Raw genomic sequence first — 19,752 nt, forward strand, 5'->3', positions numbered from 1 at the left:
GGAGCTCTTAACCTTGGTTCTTGGTTCAGGGGGTCCATGAAGTTGGATGGGGGAAAAAAAAAAAAAAAATATACAGATTTATTTTCACAAACCTCTAACTGAAATTTCGTTCTATAAATTTTTTAAAAAATATATTTTGATCTACTGTATTTTGATAAACTGTATTCCAGTAAAATTGTATTCTTTTGTAATGCTTTGTATTTTATTGTATGCGTTATTCTGAGGAGTCCATGGGCTTCACCACACTGCCAAAAATATTCATGTCATAAAAAGCTTTAAGAACCCCAGGTATAGACTGAGCTGGATTCTAACCAATGTACAAACTTCCAGCACAGGAGGTGTGAGGTATCATCCCTACCCACTGTTCTACCATGCAGTTTTGCTACAGCATTTTTGTTATATCATATTAATTATAAGCCTAGAACATGAGGACGGGATTTGCTGTGCTGAAAAGAAATATATTTACTAACTGTTCCAGTTAAATGCTTACAAGATTACTTTGCTTCAGCCTGTGTATGTGTTGGTTCATGAACAGCTGTGTAATACTAAATAATTCAAGAAGACAAGAAGGAAAGGGTACTCCAAGGTTAGTTGCTGATTTTTTATTCTACATTGTTCTATTGTTTGCAATATTGTTGTGATAAAGCCATGCCAAAAAACAACCACATGCAAGGACAGAAAGTCAGAAAAGTGTCAGAGGTCTTAGATTTTTTACATTCTGTAAAATGGTCACAGACCATCACTGCATCTTAGGACATTTAATAACTTTTCTCAAATAACCAGTTCTCCCACTTAACTCTGTCAAGCAAGAAATTAAAAAGTTTACCTAGAAAAAAGTTTACCTGCTGCACAGCGGTATTATGGTGAGTGAATAATGTATTTAATAGTGGTGAAAAAAAATACTACATCTAGGGTACAGTAAAATTATACTTTTTCTAAGAAACCAAGGCCTCTCAGGTTAATACTATTTTTAAGAACTTGATTAACACTGGAGTTTAAAGAAAGGGACAGGCATGTGATGATACTTTTTTACTACTTTCAGTAATGAGCAAACTGGAATCACAAAGAAATAACTATAAAGTGAACTGAAACAGGGGGCACAGTGGCGCAGTGGGTTGGACCGGGTCCTGCTCTCCAGTGGGCCTGGGGTTCAAATCCTGCTTGGGGTGCCTTGCGATGGACTGGCGTCCCATCCTGCATGTGTCCCCTCCCCCTCCAGCCTTACGCCCTGAGTTGCCGGGTTAGGCTCTGGTTCCCCACGACCCCGTATGGGACAAGCGGTTTGGACAGTGTGTGTGTGTGTGTGTGTGTGAGAACTGAAATGCACAGTATTATCTCACACCTCAATGAAAATGACATTGCCTGCCACAGTCATGTGTTTATATTCCAGTGCGGAAAAAAGGCTGACAAGGACATGTTGGTTCAACAGTATGTGGTGATTAAATTTCTTGTGCAGGAGGAAGTCCCTGTGGGTAGCTTTCACACATAGCTTCTGCTGCATACAGCACAGTGGCATCTGCATGGGCCCTAGAAGTGTCAGGTGATAGTAAAGCCCTTTAAAGAGACTGAGATTGCAGATCAGCCCCATAGTGGTCGATCACGAACTGACACTAATGTCAGCATATATATAAAAAAAAATTGGATTAGCTCGTCCCGGAGGACTGATGTGTGACAATCACAAAAATCATAAAAGAAATTTCTCCTTGCATCTGCTTCAGTGTGATTATTGTTCGGGAGGCAGGGGTTGCTGGACTGAATTAGTTTTGTACAGTATTTTGTCATATTTTGTTACCCACTGTGACTGCCTAAACTGTTACCCTCAGGTTTTCCCCCCATCGGAGGATGGTACGTGTTATTGCCAGCTTCACAACATGCGGCATATTCTTTTAAGATTACAGAATAAAGAGCTAGAAAAGTAATATATTGTCCCATTATTATTATTATTATTATTATTATTATTATTATTATTATTGTTGTTGTTGTTGATGATGCTGTATGGTGCTTGCTTCATGTTTTGGTACTCGATGTATAAACAAAATTGCAATTGGAAGTGTACTCATAATATTTTACGTTGTAAAATCACTTTTACCACTATAAAAATTCTCTTGATCTTAGATTTGTTATAATTCTGATTTTAAAAATCCTTTGCAAAAATTCTGACATAATTTATCATCTTTGCGCTATGCTAATGCACCTGAACACATAATCTGTGATGTAACATGGGGTCATGGGGTGTTTCAGGGTCTTTCTGCATCAGATATCATGACCCACTTGACCCATCAAGGGTTGATCAGGCCCTGGTCTTAGGGTAAAGGTAGGAACCTACTTCTCACCTCTACTGATCTCAGACATCTACATGCAATTTCAGTAACCTGAGCAACAATTTTCATAACTCTCCTCTTCTGATTGCCTGTGATACCTAACCTACTACAGACCCTACTGGACACAATGACTTCAGAAGCCCTTGGAACCAAATGTGATGCACACAAACCTTGCCCTCCAGCCATTTGAGATGCACTGCTCAAACAGTTCATCATACCACTCACTTTCATTAGTTGTTTCCAGCATTTCTTCCCAAGGGACTATAAGTTACAAGAAGACAGCTCCCATAGTGATTCTGCCAGTGCCTTGAGGGCCTGGTTGTGCCACCAGCAATGGTGGTCATCACTTAATGCTCTTGGGCAGCTGCTAAGAATGTCTTCCAACATCACTAACTTCAAACATAATGGGCATGATGGAGAATCAACTTTCTCCATCAACACAGATTGGATGGACTAGGTACCATAGAGGAAAAGTTGTGTATACTCCTCAACCCAGACATTTTATACAATAGATTGGAGAAGAAAATGCAATTAAAGAATTAATTGAAAAATGCTTGTATCTCTGAAATGCAGTGATCACAACACAAAGTCACTGCAATGTTCACTTAAACAGCATGGTGCACATGTACAAGCCACACTAATAAAAAGTGAGCAATACTGACTGGTAATACGCAAATCAAACCTCAGAACTTCAAGTAATATCCAAATAATTGACTGTGATCTTTACTTTCCTATTGTTACACACAGCAAACCGCAGCCGAACATGTTAAAAGTCCATTTTGAGAATAAATGGATCAGACAGCAATGGCCACAAAAGATAATCAACTGACATGACTTGGTTTCTCAAAGCAATGATAGTATAACAGTAAATAATATTCATCCTCTGGGAAGAGTAATGCTGTAGAGCTCCTACCTGATGGATTGAGGAGTCTCCATGTGATGGATGGGTCAGGTCTCCCATTGGCTAGACAACTTAATGTCACGTTGCTGCCTTCGTTGACAGTTATGTCTTCTGAAACTTTGTAGATACTCGCAGGTACTGAAAAACAGAAAATCTTTCATTACCAAGAGCCAGCTGAAAATTAGCTGAAATTGTTTAAAGCACTGGAACATATGAGGACGTGATATATTTACAGCTGGCTTTTTTCCATTCACTGATAAGAATATGTTAAGATGAATCATGGCCGCCGAGGGGCGACGGACCCAAGGGTGGATGCACTGCCTCACTTAAGGCGGAAGCCAACAAGGGACAGGTAAAAAATGGTAACCAAGGGACAGGCAGAAGATCTTCGAGGGGCAAGCGTTATTCCGAGGAGAATCCGAAGTCGTGGTCAGAAGGAAGGCGCGAGTCAGGAAACCATGGAGACACAGATACGGGCTAGGTAAACAAGGGAACAGGGAAGCCGAGGAAATCACTGGATACGCTGGTGTGGACGTTCTGGTGTGCTCAATGAGGTTCTGCGAATGGATATACCTGGGTGCCGTGCTTGTATGCCCCTGTGCCCTGATCCGCTGCAGGCGTGATGGCTCCGTGTGGGGGAGTGATAAGAGGACTGCGTAATATAACACACTTTAGAATAAGCTTAATATTCTTTTATTTTGGAAGCATGGTAGTGCAGCGGGTTTGGCCAGGGCCTGTTCTGTGATGGGTCTGGAATTTGAGTCCTGCTTGGGATGCCTAGCAGCAGACTGGTGTCCCGTCCAGGGTGTGTTCCGTACCCCTCCGGCCTTGCGCCGTGTTGCTGGGTCAGACTCTGGCTTGCCACGACCCCGCTAGGGACAAGCAGTTGTAAATATTGTGTGTCTGTTCTTTTATTTTATTACTTATTCCAGTTGAGTGGAATTACATTATATGACTTTCTTCAATTTGCAAAAGCTCCTTTTACAATAATTCTAAGTTACAAATAAATGTAATTTGTACAATGTAATTGACATAATCAGCTGTAAACTCTGATTTACGAGAAACAGCTTATGAAAACAGAACTTTCATACATGCCATGATGATGTTGAGCACGATACAAAGCAATCAGAACCCTACCCCCATGCGAGGTCTCACTTCTCCTGAACATGTGGGATGTATTATCTATTTATCCCATAACATTAATGGTGAGAGTTTCATCTTTTTAATAAGAATTCTCTTTTGCAGACCTTCTGGAACAATTTACACTTATTCACTATGTAAAACAATTTTTGTTCTTGGGTAGTAAGTTATTTCCTTATTGCTTATGCCTAAAAAGTATACAAAAAGCCTATTTTTCCCTTGAAACTTTGTTTCTGTGACCAGGGAATCATATTTCATATTTTGACATGTATCTATTTCCAGTGGGAAAACAGGCAAATTTGCACATTTTCATTCACATGACGTCAGAAAAAAAAAAAAAAAAACATATGGATCAAAATTTACATGTACTATATTTATGCTAAAGTTATACAAAAATGACCATAAAAGTTTTAGAAGTGAGTAGTTTTTCGAGATTTACGGTTATACTGTAAATCACTTTCATTAATCAGCCCCCAGTATAGTCTCTCATCATGATCTCATTACATGCTCCTTGGTAACGGCCTTCAAAGTGTAAAAGTGCAGTATATCCTGGTGGAAGCGCTCGCTTTGCTCCTCTGAATACACTCCCATGTTCTCCTTGAATTTATCAAGATGAGCATCAAGGATATGGAGTTTGAGGGACATCCTGCAGCGCATTTTGCTGTAGTTCTTCACCAGAGTCACAACCAGTTCCAGATAGTTTTCAGCCTTAAAATTGGCTAAGTGGGAACCACTGGTGGACACCCGGAAGGTGTTGACGACACCACTGTACATAAAATTAGGCCTTATGAAGCAATTTGTCACAGTTCTAGATAAGGAGTCTCCAGCCTTCAAGTACCTTCAAGACTTCTTCCCTAAGCTGTCTGAGGCAAAGGTCAAAGTCGGTGTCTTTGTCAAACCACAGATAAAGAAAATCCTGGAGTGCAAGGAATTCCCCAAGAAGCTCACTAGGAAGGAGAAAGCAGCTTGGGACAGCTTTGTCGCGGTGGTTCAGGGCTTCCTGGGCAATCTTAAGACTGAAAACTATGCGGAGCTGGTTGAGACTCTGGTGAAAAACTACGGCAAAATGGGCTGCAGGATGTCCCTCAAAGTCCATATCCTTTGACACTCATCTTGATAAATTCAAGGAGAACATGTGAGCGTATTGGGAGGAGCAAGGTGAGCGTTTCCACCAGGATATACTGCACTTTGAACGCCGCCACCAAGGAGCATGTACTGAGATCATGATGACAGACTATATTTAGGGGCTGATTCATGAAAGTGAGTTACAGTATAACTGTAAATCTCAAAAAACTAGTCACTTCTAAATCTTTTGTGGTCATTTTTTGTATAACATTAGGATAAATACCTGTTAATTTTGATTCATGTGTTGTTTTTTTCTGACTTTATGTGAATGAAAATGTGCAAATTCACCTGGTTTCCCATTGGAAATAGATACATAGATAAATAATTCTCTAGATGATTTGTCTTACAAGGTACAAGAACAGTAAAACATATGCCTGTGTGTATGTGTGTCTTCCCATACCCACTTAGGTGCTACTGCAGGTGTCAGGTTAAGGAACAACATGTTGCTGTACCAGCTCTGACTATCGACTGTGACTAAAAGATGCCTGCACCCCGGAGGAGGGACATACCAAGCATGAGATTTGCACAATGGCTTCTCCCTGCTGCTAATGCATGTTTTAAAAACCACCACTGGATTAGACAAAATAAATGAAACAGAGAGGTAGCATTATAACGCACTATTACCAAAGTTAAAAAGTGAGCCATGACACATGTGCTGTATGTAAAGCATGTACCGCAACTTGCATCCGTATGTAAATGTCAGATAGTGAACTAGGCTCCTGTAATAGCCAGATTTCTCTTCCAGGTGGGTTTGTAAGTACTGGCTTTGAAACCAGAAAGATTATGTCACAAAAGTCAATGTCGTGGATATATTTGTTTTTTTAAAAAAATATTCCCTTGTACTCACTCACTGTCCATAATTGTTTACCTCAAGGCAAGGTCACAGTGGTCCAGAGTCTATCCCAGAACCATAACACTGGGCTACTCTAGCAAGGGTATACCACACATTGGACACCAGTCCGTTGCAGTGTAGCTAGAGACAGTGACACACCACAGGTAACTGACTGATCAATCCACCTGAACATGCTATTGGACTGTGGAAAGCAAACGCACACAAATACAGGGAGAATTCCACAAAGACTGAGGACTGAGAATAGCTATAGTCAATCACACAGCTTAGGTGCTGTGAGTTACCAGAGGACCCTGTGTATACCACCCATTCTACTACTGATGAAATTTAATTATTGTATTAATTTCAGTGCTAGCAAAATCCAATCCTTGTGTACAAAGGAGCTAATTTGGAGAAAGAGAAATTAATTAAGTGCACTCTAATAATAATAATTACTAATTAATTGCAACTGTAGTCTTCTGAGACTTTAAACATGTAACTCTTCAGCTCTGACTAAATTCAGTCAGTTTGTCAAGTGCAATAGCAGAATAAACAGAGTTTTGGACTGTAACAATAATGTTCTGAACAAATCCAGCTTCATAGCACTACCCCATTAGAAATAATGACATCCTGGTCAACCTTATGCCTGTATAAAAGCAGACGCATAGAACAGTGAGAAAATGGTTCTCAGAGGCTGATAAGACTCAGAGAGACTACTTTATAACTGGTAAGTTCTCATGTGAACCACATGTGGAAGATACAGGGAGACTGACCGTGCTAAAGGCTACATCAGTTTCTGTGTGGACACCATCATGCCAACCAGGACATTTTGCTGCTTCCCCAATAACCAGTCTTGGGTCACAAGAGATGTGAAGGCTCTTCTTAGAAGAAGAAAGCCTTCAGAGAGGGTGATAAGGAAGAAGTGAAGCGGGGGCAGAGAGAGCTGAGGTCGAAGTAAAGGAATGTATAGGACATTGACAAAAAAGATGGTGGACAATTTCGGACATAATGATATCTGGAAGGTGTGGAAGGCCTTTAGAAAACCACTTGCTGTAAAAAGTCCACTTAGTAAAGGGGGATTGTGACAAGGACCATGAGTTAAACCAGCTTTTGACAGGTTTGACAAAGGGCTCTTTGTTCATCTCCTCTGTAGCCCACCAGAAAGCTTCTGAACATTTCACCCTGCAGCAGATCTCCACCCACTTCCCTCCAGTTCACACTTCTACATATCAACCACTTTTACTGCCTTCACCTATCTCCCTTCTTCGAGGCAATGCACACCGCTTCACCAACCCTTTAACCAAAGTCACACCTCAACACTACAGTCTTCGCTGTCATCATCACTCACCCCCTTGCCAACATCTGGCCATACTGGATTGTTATTCACTGTTGATCAGAGAAGGAATGAACTGAGGGAAGTCGAATAGATAAAAGATTCAGGCTCTGTGCCATTAATCCAAGGGTGCTGTAGGTGTGTGCAGATCAGCTACTGCGAGCTTGAGATGGTTCTGACTTGGTCAGAACTGTATTGGACCCTATCCTATCTGACCCTGCATAGCTGGACCAAACTTGAGTAGATCATGTTACCTGTTGAGCAGAGCCTACACACATTTACATTTATTCATTTAGCAGATGTTTTTCTCCAAAGCAACTTCCAGCAAACACTATGTAGTGTTATCAGCCCACACCTTATTCATCAAGGTGACTTACACTGCTGGATACACTACTTACAATGGCTGGAGTTAATTTAGCTGCTGGGCTGAGTGTCAGACATGGCTGTGAGCAGCATGGAAGCCCCTCAAGGCTTGGTTCCCTTTCCATTCACCCTGAACATCTCTGACTTTGTGTAAAACACCAAGTGATGTCATATGCAGAAGTTCTCAGACAAGACCTCAATAGTTGGGTGTGTCATGGATCGCTTGGAGGATGTGTACAAAGGGTTAGCACTAAACACCTCTGTTCCAGAAATGTCAGGATTGCCTTTACATTCTAAGGTGACTTAAGTTTTTTTGGACTATGCAGGTCACTGTTGCAGATGCTGTACCTGTCTGTTGTAGCAGGTGCAGTCTTCTATGCAGTTGCACACTAGGGCAACATGCAGGTAATTCCAGCAGAATAAAACTAATCAGGAAGGCTTGTTTGATTCCGGGACTGGACCCTTTGCAGAAAGTAGTACAGAGAAGGACTCTAAACAAACTCCAAGCCATGATGGACAATGATTATTGCCCTTTACATGCTACCCGGGGTAGACACTGGTCAAGCTGTGTGGTTCCAAAAAGAGCTGCCTGAGATAATTTCTGCAGTTAAGATCTATAGTGTTTGAGTGGTACTGACCTGTCAGTATTACTTTCCAATTTATTTTCACACACGTTGCCTGAAACTGCTTGTCCCAAGCAGGGCGCCAGCAACCTGGAGCCTAACCCCGCAACACACAAGACATAAGGCCGGAGGGGAAGGGGACACACCCAGGACGGGATGCCAGTCTATCGCAAGGCACCCCAAGCGGGACTCGAACCCCAGACCCAGCAGAGAGCAGGACCTGGTCAAACCCACTGCACCAACACACCTCCACTTTTCAATTTATTTTCACATTTATTAATTTAAATTTAATTTTTTTCAATTTTCATCCTTTTACTCCTGGTTCAGTATGATATTTATTTATTCATTGCAGTTTTATTCTAGTGTTCTGCCACAACTTTTCAGTACACATCCTGCTGTACCCTCAGGCAAGTGAGCATCCAAAGTCTGTTCATAACTCTATCAGGTAATAAACCCAACCATTACATTACGGTCAATAAAAGCTTAATATCACCTAGGTACTTCAAATTATTCATGGGCAAGGTTCTGTAAAAACTTCAGATAAAGCTATAATAAACCAAACTTTTACTGTAAGACTATTAAATCAATTATACTCTGTCTTCATCAGCTGTTCATCCTATGCAGGGTCCCTGTTCCATATCCTGTCCTGGAAACCAGCAGGGAACACCATGAACATGATGCTAGTGGGACATTTTTTTTATTATCTTTTACGAACATGAAACAGCATGTGCAAAATTAATTAGAATGAGACCACTTTGTGTGCTTTACTACAGTAAATAAAAACAGTAATAGAACTACTCAATTCATTTACATTGTGGCTTCTGAAATGTTTTGTGTATAGTTGTCCATCTATCTATTTTCAGTAACCGCTTATCTTGATCAGGGTCTCTCCTGTCCAAATCCTATCCTACAATTATTGGACACAATCATTGGACACATGGGAGGGGTGGTACACCTTGGATGATATGCCACTCCATCAGAGAGCAGCCACACACAAATTCCCATTTACACAGTAAGGGCAATTTAGCATTGCCAGTTCACATGAACAGCATATTTTTGGACTGTGGGAGGAAACCACAGCACCTGGAGGAAACCCACGCAGACTCAGGGACAACATGCAAACTCCATACAGACTGAGCCAGATTCACACCGATGCCAGCCTAAGTGTTATGAAGCGGCAGAGCTACCCACTGCACCAGCACGCTTCTCTTACAGTTTTAATACATTTCAAGAAGTAAGCTGCAGGACTTTTATAGTAACAATTCATTCTGAACTACCTTCAAATCAAGACTTACTTAAAATGACTGAAAATAAAAATAAGTGCTCCATAAATTTTTAGTTAATGCCAGTTATTGATTGATCTGCCCCACAAACATGCAATATTTCTTGTTTTGTTACTGATCGTCAACACTCACACCAGATACAAGCTCTAAATACTGTGAAAGCTTATTTAATTACTCTTGTTCCACAGTCCTCACTCCGCAACAAGCAAATTATTGATAACAGATGAAGTGAAGGAAACACAATTCAAATTATAAAAAGTTTGTATGTTCAAATATTTGTAACTGCAATGTTCGTAACACGTGGACCAGTGTATGTAGTGGGAGGTTCTTCTTTTATATTGCCTCGTTCTGGTATAATAAAAAACCAACATGGCGGCACCCGCATAATAAAGCAGTATTAAAGAAATGTCTGTGTCGGAGCTTAAATGTGGAGAAGCGTCTTATAACCCCAAGAACACTACAGTGTACATTTCAATAAACACCAGGTCTTGGAAATCTTCAATAGAGCTGAAAAAGCTGCAGTATAAAAAGTGCAGTTATAACTTAATCCACAGCTATTTCACAATTTAAAGGGTCCTGATAACCATCTTGATAGATTACTACTCTTCTTTGTTGAAAAGTATGGTTGTATCATAGGCTCACATAAAAAGTGGTATGGGAAAGCAGAAAGGTATGGATCTACTTTTCTTGTACTCTTTTTGTTTCACAATGTTTTCCCCTGGTACAAGCTAAACTCTTTCCAATTACAAGCAACACAGTGCCGTTCAAGGATTAGCTGAGAAAGATTTATTACTCAAAAAAACCATTTAGATTTATCTCTGGTGGATTCTTGATACTCTTTTTTACTTTTAGAAATTTGCTTTTTTAGGTCCTGATTGTGCCCTTCTATGGCAAAGATTCTTAACCTATGGCCCACAGACCCCAGTGAGATAAACTGTGTGCAAAATTTTCTCAGAATTTATTAATTAGCATTTTCGTGGATGGGTTCTTAACTTTCATCAGATTCTGAAGAGTTCTGTGGCCTTAAAAAATGTTAAGAATCTCTGCTCTAGGAAGAGGTATAAATGTTGCAGTGAACATGTATAAAATAGATTTTTTTTTAGAATTTTTTAAAAAGATTTTTATTATTGCAAATATTAGCAACAGAGTCACACACACGGTTCAGATATATATTTACATGTAGGAGATGTTTTTCTCCAAATTGATGTACAATTCAGAGAAAATAAAAGTCCTTTTCACTGGCAGACAGAGACATACATGTTAAATAAAATATACATTTGCAGTTTGAAGAAAGTGGTGAGAATGTCTATTGTAAAATACTGTCATACATCAAATGAATAAACTTAATTAACCAACTACAAAAGTAATTAAAAGATGAAACTTCAACTATATTAAAATGAATTTTTTCACACCATTAGCTTCAAGTTAGATAATTAAACTAGATTCTGAGAACAGCAAATTTAAAATCTTATCATTGCTGTGGTTACTGAAATCCTCAGATCAACCAAGTCCAAGTAACTTTAACTTTCACACTGACCGTTATCCGTTCCAACAACTGCGAAAGAGTGGCGTGATTAGGTCCCACAGCAAAAGTTACACTGCAGTACTGTGAAAAACTGCAAAGATTTTGAAATACACACACACACACACATTTTCAGAACCGCTTGTCCCATACGGGGTCGCGGGGGAACCGGAGCCTACCCGGCAACACAGGGCGTAAGGCCGGAGGGGGAGGGGACACACCCAGGACGGGACGCCAGTCCGTCGCAAGGCACCCCAAGCGGGACTTGAACCCCAGACCCACCGGAGAGCAGGACTGTGGTCCAACCCACTGCGTCACCGCGCCCCCCGATTTTGAAATATAAATCACAAAATTCTCACAAAATGCCTGAGGAATGTGTTTAATAGCACTGCTGACAAGCCACAATCAATTAAACAGGCAATGTCTCATTTTTTTTGTTTTCACACAGTCATGCATCTAGCTGATTTACATTGTTTCCCTCCTTCTCGGTCAGCCTAAGAAACACAAATATGTACACACCTCCTTCTCACTTGCATGAAGTTTAAGCTGTAGTTCATCCAAATTTGACACACCTTATTAACATCCTATTTCTCTCCTCCCAACATTAGCGACACTTGCAACTGCCAAATTATTAATGTCTTATCCTTCTTTTCCCAAAAGGCAAGCAAAAAAGGAGACGGAAAATGTGAACTGATAGCTCTGATTTCAAATGAAACTATCACCATCTGCTGAGTGAATTATCTGAAAAAAGATGTCTTACGTTATGAAAACACAATTTCATTAGTTTCTATTCGTTCAAAGGTAGTGGTTGCTCTGCTACCCCCTCTCGCAGAACAAAATATGGAAGAAATCATGCAGGCAAATGTGCTTTGAAGACCTAAATTAAGAAAGAAAAAGAATCACAGACGATGCCTCTGGCCTTGAGTGTGACTTCAAAAATTACCATCAGTTACAGTACACTCATATCAGAAAGCAAGGTCATTACCCTCACTACTGACTTTGATCATCATCTCAGGGAAGAGAACAGTGATTTTAGCAGTTAGCAGTGCATGACCAGATGGAGACGGGTCAATTACAGCATCAAGGGATTGTGTGCCTAATTCTGCCTTGAACCAAGAAGGTAATCACGATAGAAAAACAAGACACGGTACTATCCATTACAGGCATTTCAATTACACACGTTTATTGTAACATATCTCTTAAGAGTATCACACGGAGCAACACAAACACACACACACCACACACGTTGAGGAATTTAGAGTCACCAATCCAACTGAAACACAAATGTTGTACTATAACATGTTAACGGATTAAATGACAGTTTCCATTTTAACAGCATTTCACGATATTTCATAATAAATGGATTTAAGTTTGAGACTCATTAACACATAAAAAATACCATTGAAAGTAATAGCAATTACTTTTTTTTTTTTCTGGGAATACATTACGTTCATAAGATGGGGGAACTTTGTATGGGTGTATGTTTATCTAGCGCCCTGTTCAGAGTCTTACCCCCTCACCCTTGTGTCCAGTTATTCCAGAATAGGTTGCATTAGACAAGTAGTTATAGAAAATGGATGGAAGTGTTACAGAGTATTTTTTTTATTATAGTTTTGTCTGACCTTTTCCTTTTTTACAGAACCTCACCCATTAATAATTGAAGGAATTCATGTATTATTCAGTTTTTATTGATTGCACCTTAGTGGCAAAAGTGACTTTGGAGTAATGAGGAAATCGAGTTACGAACAGACTTTCAGTCCCAATGTTGTTCATAATTCCCGGAGTAGTTTATTCTCATTCCTCAAACATATTGTACTGAGTTTTTTATACAATCCCATGTCTTGTGCCAGTCATAAATTGATAACTTGTGAGTGGTTTCCTGGGCTGAGGTCAACGCAAGTACATTAAGTATAGGTATGGAGAGAATACCTCTGTCAAGGACAAAGAGAAAAAGATAGGATCAATGGTTCAATTCAATATCTATAAGGGAAGTAGTATCGAGAAAAGAATGAGTTTCACACAGGTTCACAATAGCTCTGGATATAATCGCCCTTCAAACTTCCTAAAGTCAAATACAAACTATAAGAGCACATCAAAATCTGCAGACTCAGGCCAACTCCTTCCTCTTTTGCTCACATTGACACATTGAAAGTATAAGCTCCTGCAGGTGATTTTGGTCTCAGAAAAATATTGAGTTCTGTGAATCAGATTTCATTGTTCACTTTAAGCAGGATAGCTTAAGTAGCAGTTCACCATAACAATCACTGCCTCTAGCATCTGATGATCTCCTCTGACTTTATGAACTTCGGGAAAGAACAGAAGCGATGGAATAGACATATACCTAGTGAAGCCTTTTGCAGAAGATTCTCACACAGACACACACACACTTTCAGAACCGCTTGTCCCATACGGGGTCACGGGGAACCGGAGCCTACCCGGCAACACAGGGCGTAAGGCCGGAGGGGGAGGGGACACACCCAGGACGGAACGCCAGTCCATCGCAAGGCACCCCAAGCGGGACTCAAACCCCAGACCCACCAGAGAGCAGGACTGTGGTCCAACCCACTGCACCACCGCACCCCCCTGCAAAAGATTCTTTCCAGTGAAATGTGGATTCATCTTCTGCCCAAAATGTGCTCTAATCGTCTTACATAAAATGAACGATTAGAATGATTAGAACCACAGTAATGATCCTATGAATTCTTCTTCAGAACCACTGCATCAACTTTAATGTGTAAAGATGTTAGAGACATAATCATGTTGCTACATACAGAATTAACATATTACAGGAATAACCACATAAACGTTTACTGCAGCACAAACAATCTCATGTATCATTGGGCAAAAACAAAGCTTTGTCTGGATCAGCACATGACTCTGCTTAGTCATGTTGGTTCACTTTGGTTAATTGGTTAATTTTCCATTAAAGAACATTATGTACCTGTACCTTGGGTATCATTCTCAGCTGAAAATTATTGTCAGTGGTACTTACAGTACAAGTGAACAAGAAATATTTCCCCACCTGTTATATACAGTACCTCTAAAAAATACAAGCAGCATGACCTCACTATTTAATTAACTGATGCTGTTTAATTACCTTGCCTTCCTCAAGTTAAGCATGTAACAGCCCATTTGGACATTGTAATATCACTCATTACGTCTGAATACATCTTAGCTGGCTAAATGTGCATCATCACCTCTCGAGGATGAAATGATTCATGTATGTATTGTCTTTGCGTATCCAGCTATTTCCACTTATAAAAATTCCCATTTTATGGATATTTGCGTATCCAGGCTTCAAGAATATGTGCCACTCGCCTTCTGTATAGAGACTCTATACTCAGACTTTTTGGTTGATTCGGTCCTCGCGGATGATCACACAGCTTTAAGTACTGCTTTAAGTGCTTTAAGTAACTAGTCACAACAGTTGAAACACAATGAGAACCTCAGCTTGTGTTTACACTCATTCTAGGAACAGGTTCCTGTGCAAGAACAGACCATTAACTGAAACAGCTTATGAAACTATATTCTGTTTTGAATACAAGGGACATTATATTCTATACAACAACATTTGTAGCCATTACGTAGTCATTTTACTTCTACAACAGGTATTTCATTCTGTACAGTTGCATTATGGTTCATATCACACCAGAGACACACTTAGTGTCTCAAACCTAGAAAGACTTTGAACCCCCAGTGGTATAAGTCTGGCTATTTTCTGGTTAAATGTAGAGAATCTGCCTCTGAATTACTACAGAAACAATGACAGCTAGCATAAGCAAAGTTTTAATGTAGTCATGTATACTGACCGGCCACTTTATTAGGTATGCCTGTTCAACTGCTTGTTAACGCAAATATCTAATCAGCCAATCACATGGCAGCATCTCAATGTATTTAGGCATGTAGACATGGTCAAGACGATCCGTTGACGTTCAAACTGATCATCAGAATAGGGAAGAAAGGTGATTTAAGTGACTTTGAACATGGCATGGTTGCTGGTGCCAGATGGGCTGGTCTGTGTATTTCAGAAACTTGCTGATCTACTGGGATTTTCATGCACAACCATCTCTAGGGCTTACAGAGAATGCTTAGAAAAAGAGAAAATATCCAGTGAGCAGCAGTTCTGTGGGTGAAAATGCCTTGTTGATGCCAGAGGTCAGAGGAGAATGGCCAGACTGGTTCAAGCTGACAGAAAGGCAAAAGTAACTCAAATAACCACTCGTTATAACCGAGGTACACAGAAGAGCATCTCTGAATGCACAACACATCGAACCTTGAAGCAGATGGGCTACAGCAGCAGAAGACCATACCGGGTGCCACTCCTGTCAGCTAAGAACAGGAAACTGAGGCAACAATTCACACAGACTCACCAAAATTGGACAATAGAAGATTGGAAAAACGTTGCCTGGTCTGATGAGTCTTGATTTCTGCTGCAACATTTAGATAGTAGGGTCAGAATTTTGCATAAACAACATGAAGCATGGAACCATCCTGTCTTGTATCAACGGTTCAGGCTGGTGGTGGTGGTGTAATGGTATGGGGATATTTTCTTGGCATGTTTTGGGCCCCTGGGTACCAATTGAGCATTGTTTAAATGCCACAGCCCACCTGAGTATTGTTGCTGACCATGTCTATCCCTTTATGACCACAGTGTACCCATCCTCTGATGGCTACTTCCAGTAGGAAAACGTGCCATGTCACAAAGCTCAAATCATCTCAAACTGGTTCCTTGAACATGACAATGAGGTCACTATACTCAAATGCCCTCCACAGTCACCAGATCTCAATCCAATAGAGCACTTTTGGGATGTGGTAGAACAGGATATTCGCATCATGAATGTGCAGCCGACAAATCTGCAGCAACTGCATGATACTATCATGTCAGTATGAACCAAAATCTCTGAGGAATGTTTCCAGCACCTTGCTGAATCTACGCCACAAAGAATTAAGCCTGGTACTAGCAAGGTGTACCTAAAAAAGTGGCCGGTGAGTGTACCACGATAGTTTAGAGTGAAACATCCACCAGCAGCACTGCATAGCAGTGCCTCTAATATCATAGTGTTCATCTACTTGGCCGAGTAAAATCTTGTAAACCTGCTTTTCCTGAAATGTCTTTCATAAATATTTGAGAGCCAGGGTTCGAAAACAGTAGCAAGGAAAGTATAAATAACATTACAAAAGGGTGCAAATGCAGGTAAACAGATTTAAGAGAAAACATAACATTGAAAGATAATATATTTTTTTTTTGTCCAAAAACCGATGTAGATCTATGTATGGGGGGGTTGTGTGACACAGAGACATAGAGTGCCTGACTTTTGTAAATCCAAGTGCCGTAAATCCAGAGTTACGCAAAGTGTGAAAAAATTTTTTAAAAAATTGAATGACCCCCCCCCACCTTATGCAAAGCGCTAAGGTAAAACATTCAGGGCCTCAATGTGTGTGAGCCGCTAAGTCTGCGAGAGGCAACATCTCCCCAGTTACCACCTATTTCTCATTGTGTTAAGGTGTCTCCAGTGAGCAGAGTGTTCTTTTCAATTTTTCAATTATTTCTGCTATTAAAACTATGGCCATTCATAAACGTGCAACTGAAGGGAAAAGCAAATCCAGTCATATTGGAAAGCATATTGTTTGGAATTAAAACTGATGATTATAAGGAAATTTTATTAATTTACTTATCATTAAAGTCAGTGAGCAATTAATCATGAATCCAGAACGATATCTGATTAAGGTCAGTCCAAAATCCTGTACATAGAGTATGAAGAGTGCCATTTTTTTTTTTTTTTTTTTAATAATCTTAAGTGTTTGTAATGTAAAGTGCTGAATGTTTAGTTTATTACCATACATTTGCACAAAATTAATAGATATTTAAAATTGGTACAATATTTTAAAGTATGTACTTCTTTAATATGTTTTTTTCTCAGTGATATACTGCATTACCGGTACTATACATTTCATCTTAAGTGTTTGTGCTATAATGGTGCATATAATCATTGGGGAAGGTGCAAATCCAACTTACATAAAATCTGATTACATAAGGGTCTGCAGAACGGAATGTATATGTATACATATGTATATATATATCATCTGAACTGCTTTTCCCATACAGGGTCACAGGGAGCCAGAGCCCAACCCAGCAACACAGGGCATAAGGCTGGAGGGGGAGGGGACGCTAGTCCGCTGCAAGGCACCCCAAGCAGGACTTGAACCCCAGACCTAGCAGAGAGCAGGATCCAGTCCAATCCACTGCAGCACCACACCCCCCTATATATATATATATATATATATATATATATATATATTCCCCCCGTACTCATTTTGCAGACACTTTTCTCCAAAGCTATGCACAAAGACTGATCTAGTGTTTCAACCTTTTTCCAAGGTGACTTACAATTCCAAATACACTACACTAAAACCATTTGACACAGCAAACCAATATTACACATTTATTCATATATATGGAAACTATGGGCAAATAAGTGTCACCAATGTGGCTGTATTGTGAGAGGAAACAGCCATAGAAAGAACAAGCATACATCTGACAAACTGTGCAGGGTGGAGCCCATACTGAAATGCACAATCTAGATTTTATAAGGCACCATGCTGCCCATAAGAAATAGGAGTAATTCAATCCCCTCATAATGAGAATTACCTTTCACAGGGCAATTTCATGGAATGAGTTAACCCCATTATATGAGGCATACTGTATGTATGCATACAATTCTTGTTTTCTTTTGCATCTCCTCATTATAATCCCCTTTGATACTTCGTTTGCGTATATTTCTGTTTCATCACAGGACAAAGAAAATATTTCCAAAAAACAATTGCTCATATATAGTGGGAAGTTTGGTGGATACAGCTGTTCCTTGATGATGCAGAGGTCTCCTGCTGAGGCACCCTTGATCAAAGTGCTTACCAAAAAGTTACCCAGCTGTATAAAAAGTCGAAAAGGGCCCTACAAATGCAGTTATTTGTTGAGCTAATGCTTTTCTCTAAATGAATTTGTACTATTAATTTTCTCTATTACAGCACAGTGACTGGGCAGCCCATTTATATAACTGGGTAACGTACTGGAGCAACTTAAATTAAGCACCATGCTAAAGGGTTCTACAGGAGGGTAGTGGGGTTAAAAACCTGGATCACCTGAGTGAAAAGAATAATATTTAACTAGCTCTAAATGCTACACTACCAGCTGCCCCACCTTTGTATAAAACATTGTAAGGTGCCTGAAACAAAGAAAAGAGTGCCATTTACCAAGTACCATTTTCTTAATTTATCTGTTTTCTAACAAATCTCTCTGCTCCTGAGCAAACACAACTGGCATTTCTGTGCTGAGCTGTTAGTTCGCTGTGAAGTGCACTACGACATTGTAAGAATGTGACACCACTCCAATTCAATTTCCTTCACATGTGTCTAGTGTTGGTGGTGTTAGAGATAAATAGCAAAATGAAGAAACTTGCACATGCTTATGGGATTAATTGATTAGTGAATGTCACTGAATAGCAGTGTGTGGAGATAAGATATTTTTTTTCAGTCGTAGTAAAGGTTAGTTTTAGTCTTAATTTGGCCCACAATTATTAAAAATGTCATAAAGAAAGCTGAAAGTAGCCAGAAGCTGACAGGTGAGAACATAGTTTGACTCCTGCTCCATTATTTTCTGTAGCCAAACTATTATTTTATTATTTTATTAATGTCTATTACTGGTGTTTGCTAGTTTAACCTTTATAGTCTACCGTTACTGTGATTCTGTCAATAGAACAAATTGTCACATTTTGCCAGATTTTATCCACAGCATGCCGAGACTGTCAAAACTGTTTCCAAAAAGAGTAAATAAATAAAGTAGCACATCGCATAATGAGAGCCAAATTAAATCAAGTCATATTTTTTTATTTTCAGGCAATGCAGAATAGCTGTACAAGAAAATGTATTAAGCTGTACACTATATCTGCCTATAAACAAAATGATGTCAAATTGTGAAATAAAGATAACTGACATTTTGAAATAAAAAATAAAAGCTGTTAAAAAAATGTTGCAGAGATCATGTATGCATGTATATTGCCTTGTCATATTACATAATACATACATAATACATGTAGTGTTTTGAATAAAGTAAAATACATTTATTATTATTATTATTATTATTATTATTATTATTATTATTATTATTATTGTCTTTAAATAATTATTGCTTTTTATATTAATTTTTAACTGTTTTTTTTTTTTTTTTTTATTTTTTATTAATGCTTGTGGCTGTAGCATCCGGAAGGGAGTCTGACACGGAAACGCGTTGCTGTTACGTTTGAACATGGAAGAAA

General features: G+C 39.5%; 1 protein-coding gene across 3 annotated transcripts in view; it reads right to left on the reverse strand.

Moving 5' to 3' along the window:
• The window catches only part of lsamp (limbic system associated membrane protein), a 796,753-nt gene that overhangs the window by 87,229 nt on the left and 689,772 nt on the right, over positions 1 to 19,752 (reverse strand). For all 3 annotated transcript variants that reach the window (XM_018765174.1, XM_018765173.1, XM_018765176.1), the window contains one exon: positions 3,235 to 3,360. In XM_018765174.1, coding sequence (XP_018620690.1) covers positions 3,235 to 3,360 — 126 coding nt within the window. The remainder of the gene's footprint in view (positions 1 to 3,234; positions 3,361 to 19,752) is intronic.

The sequence above is a fragment of the Scleropages formosus genome, chromosome 10 (genome assembly GCF_900964775.1).
Source record: "Scleropages formosus chromosome 10, fSclFor1.1, whole genome shotgun sequence".
NCBI classification, from domain to species: Eukaryota; Metazoa; Chordata; class Actinopteri; order Osteoglossiformes; family Osteoglossidae; genus Scleropages; species Scleropages formosus.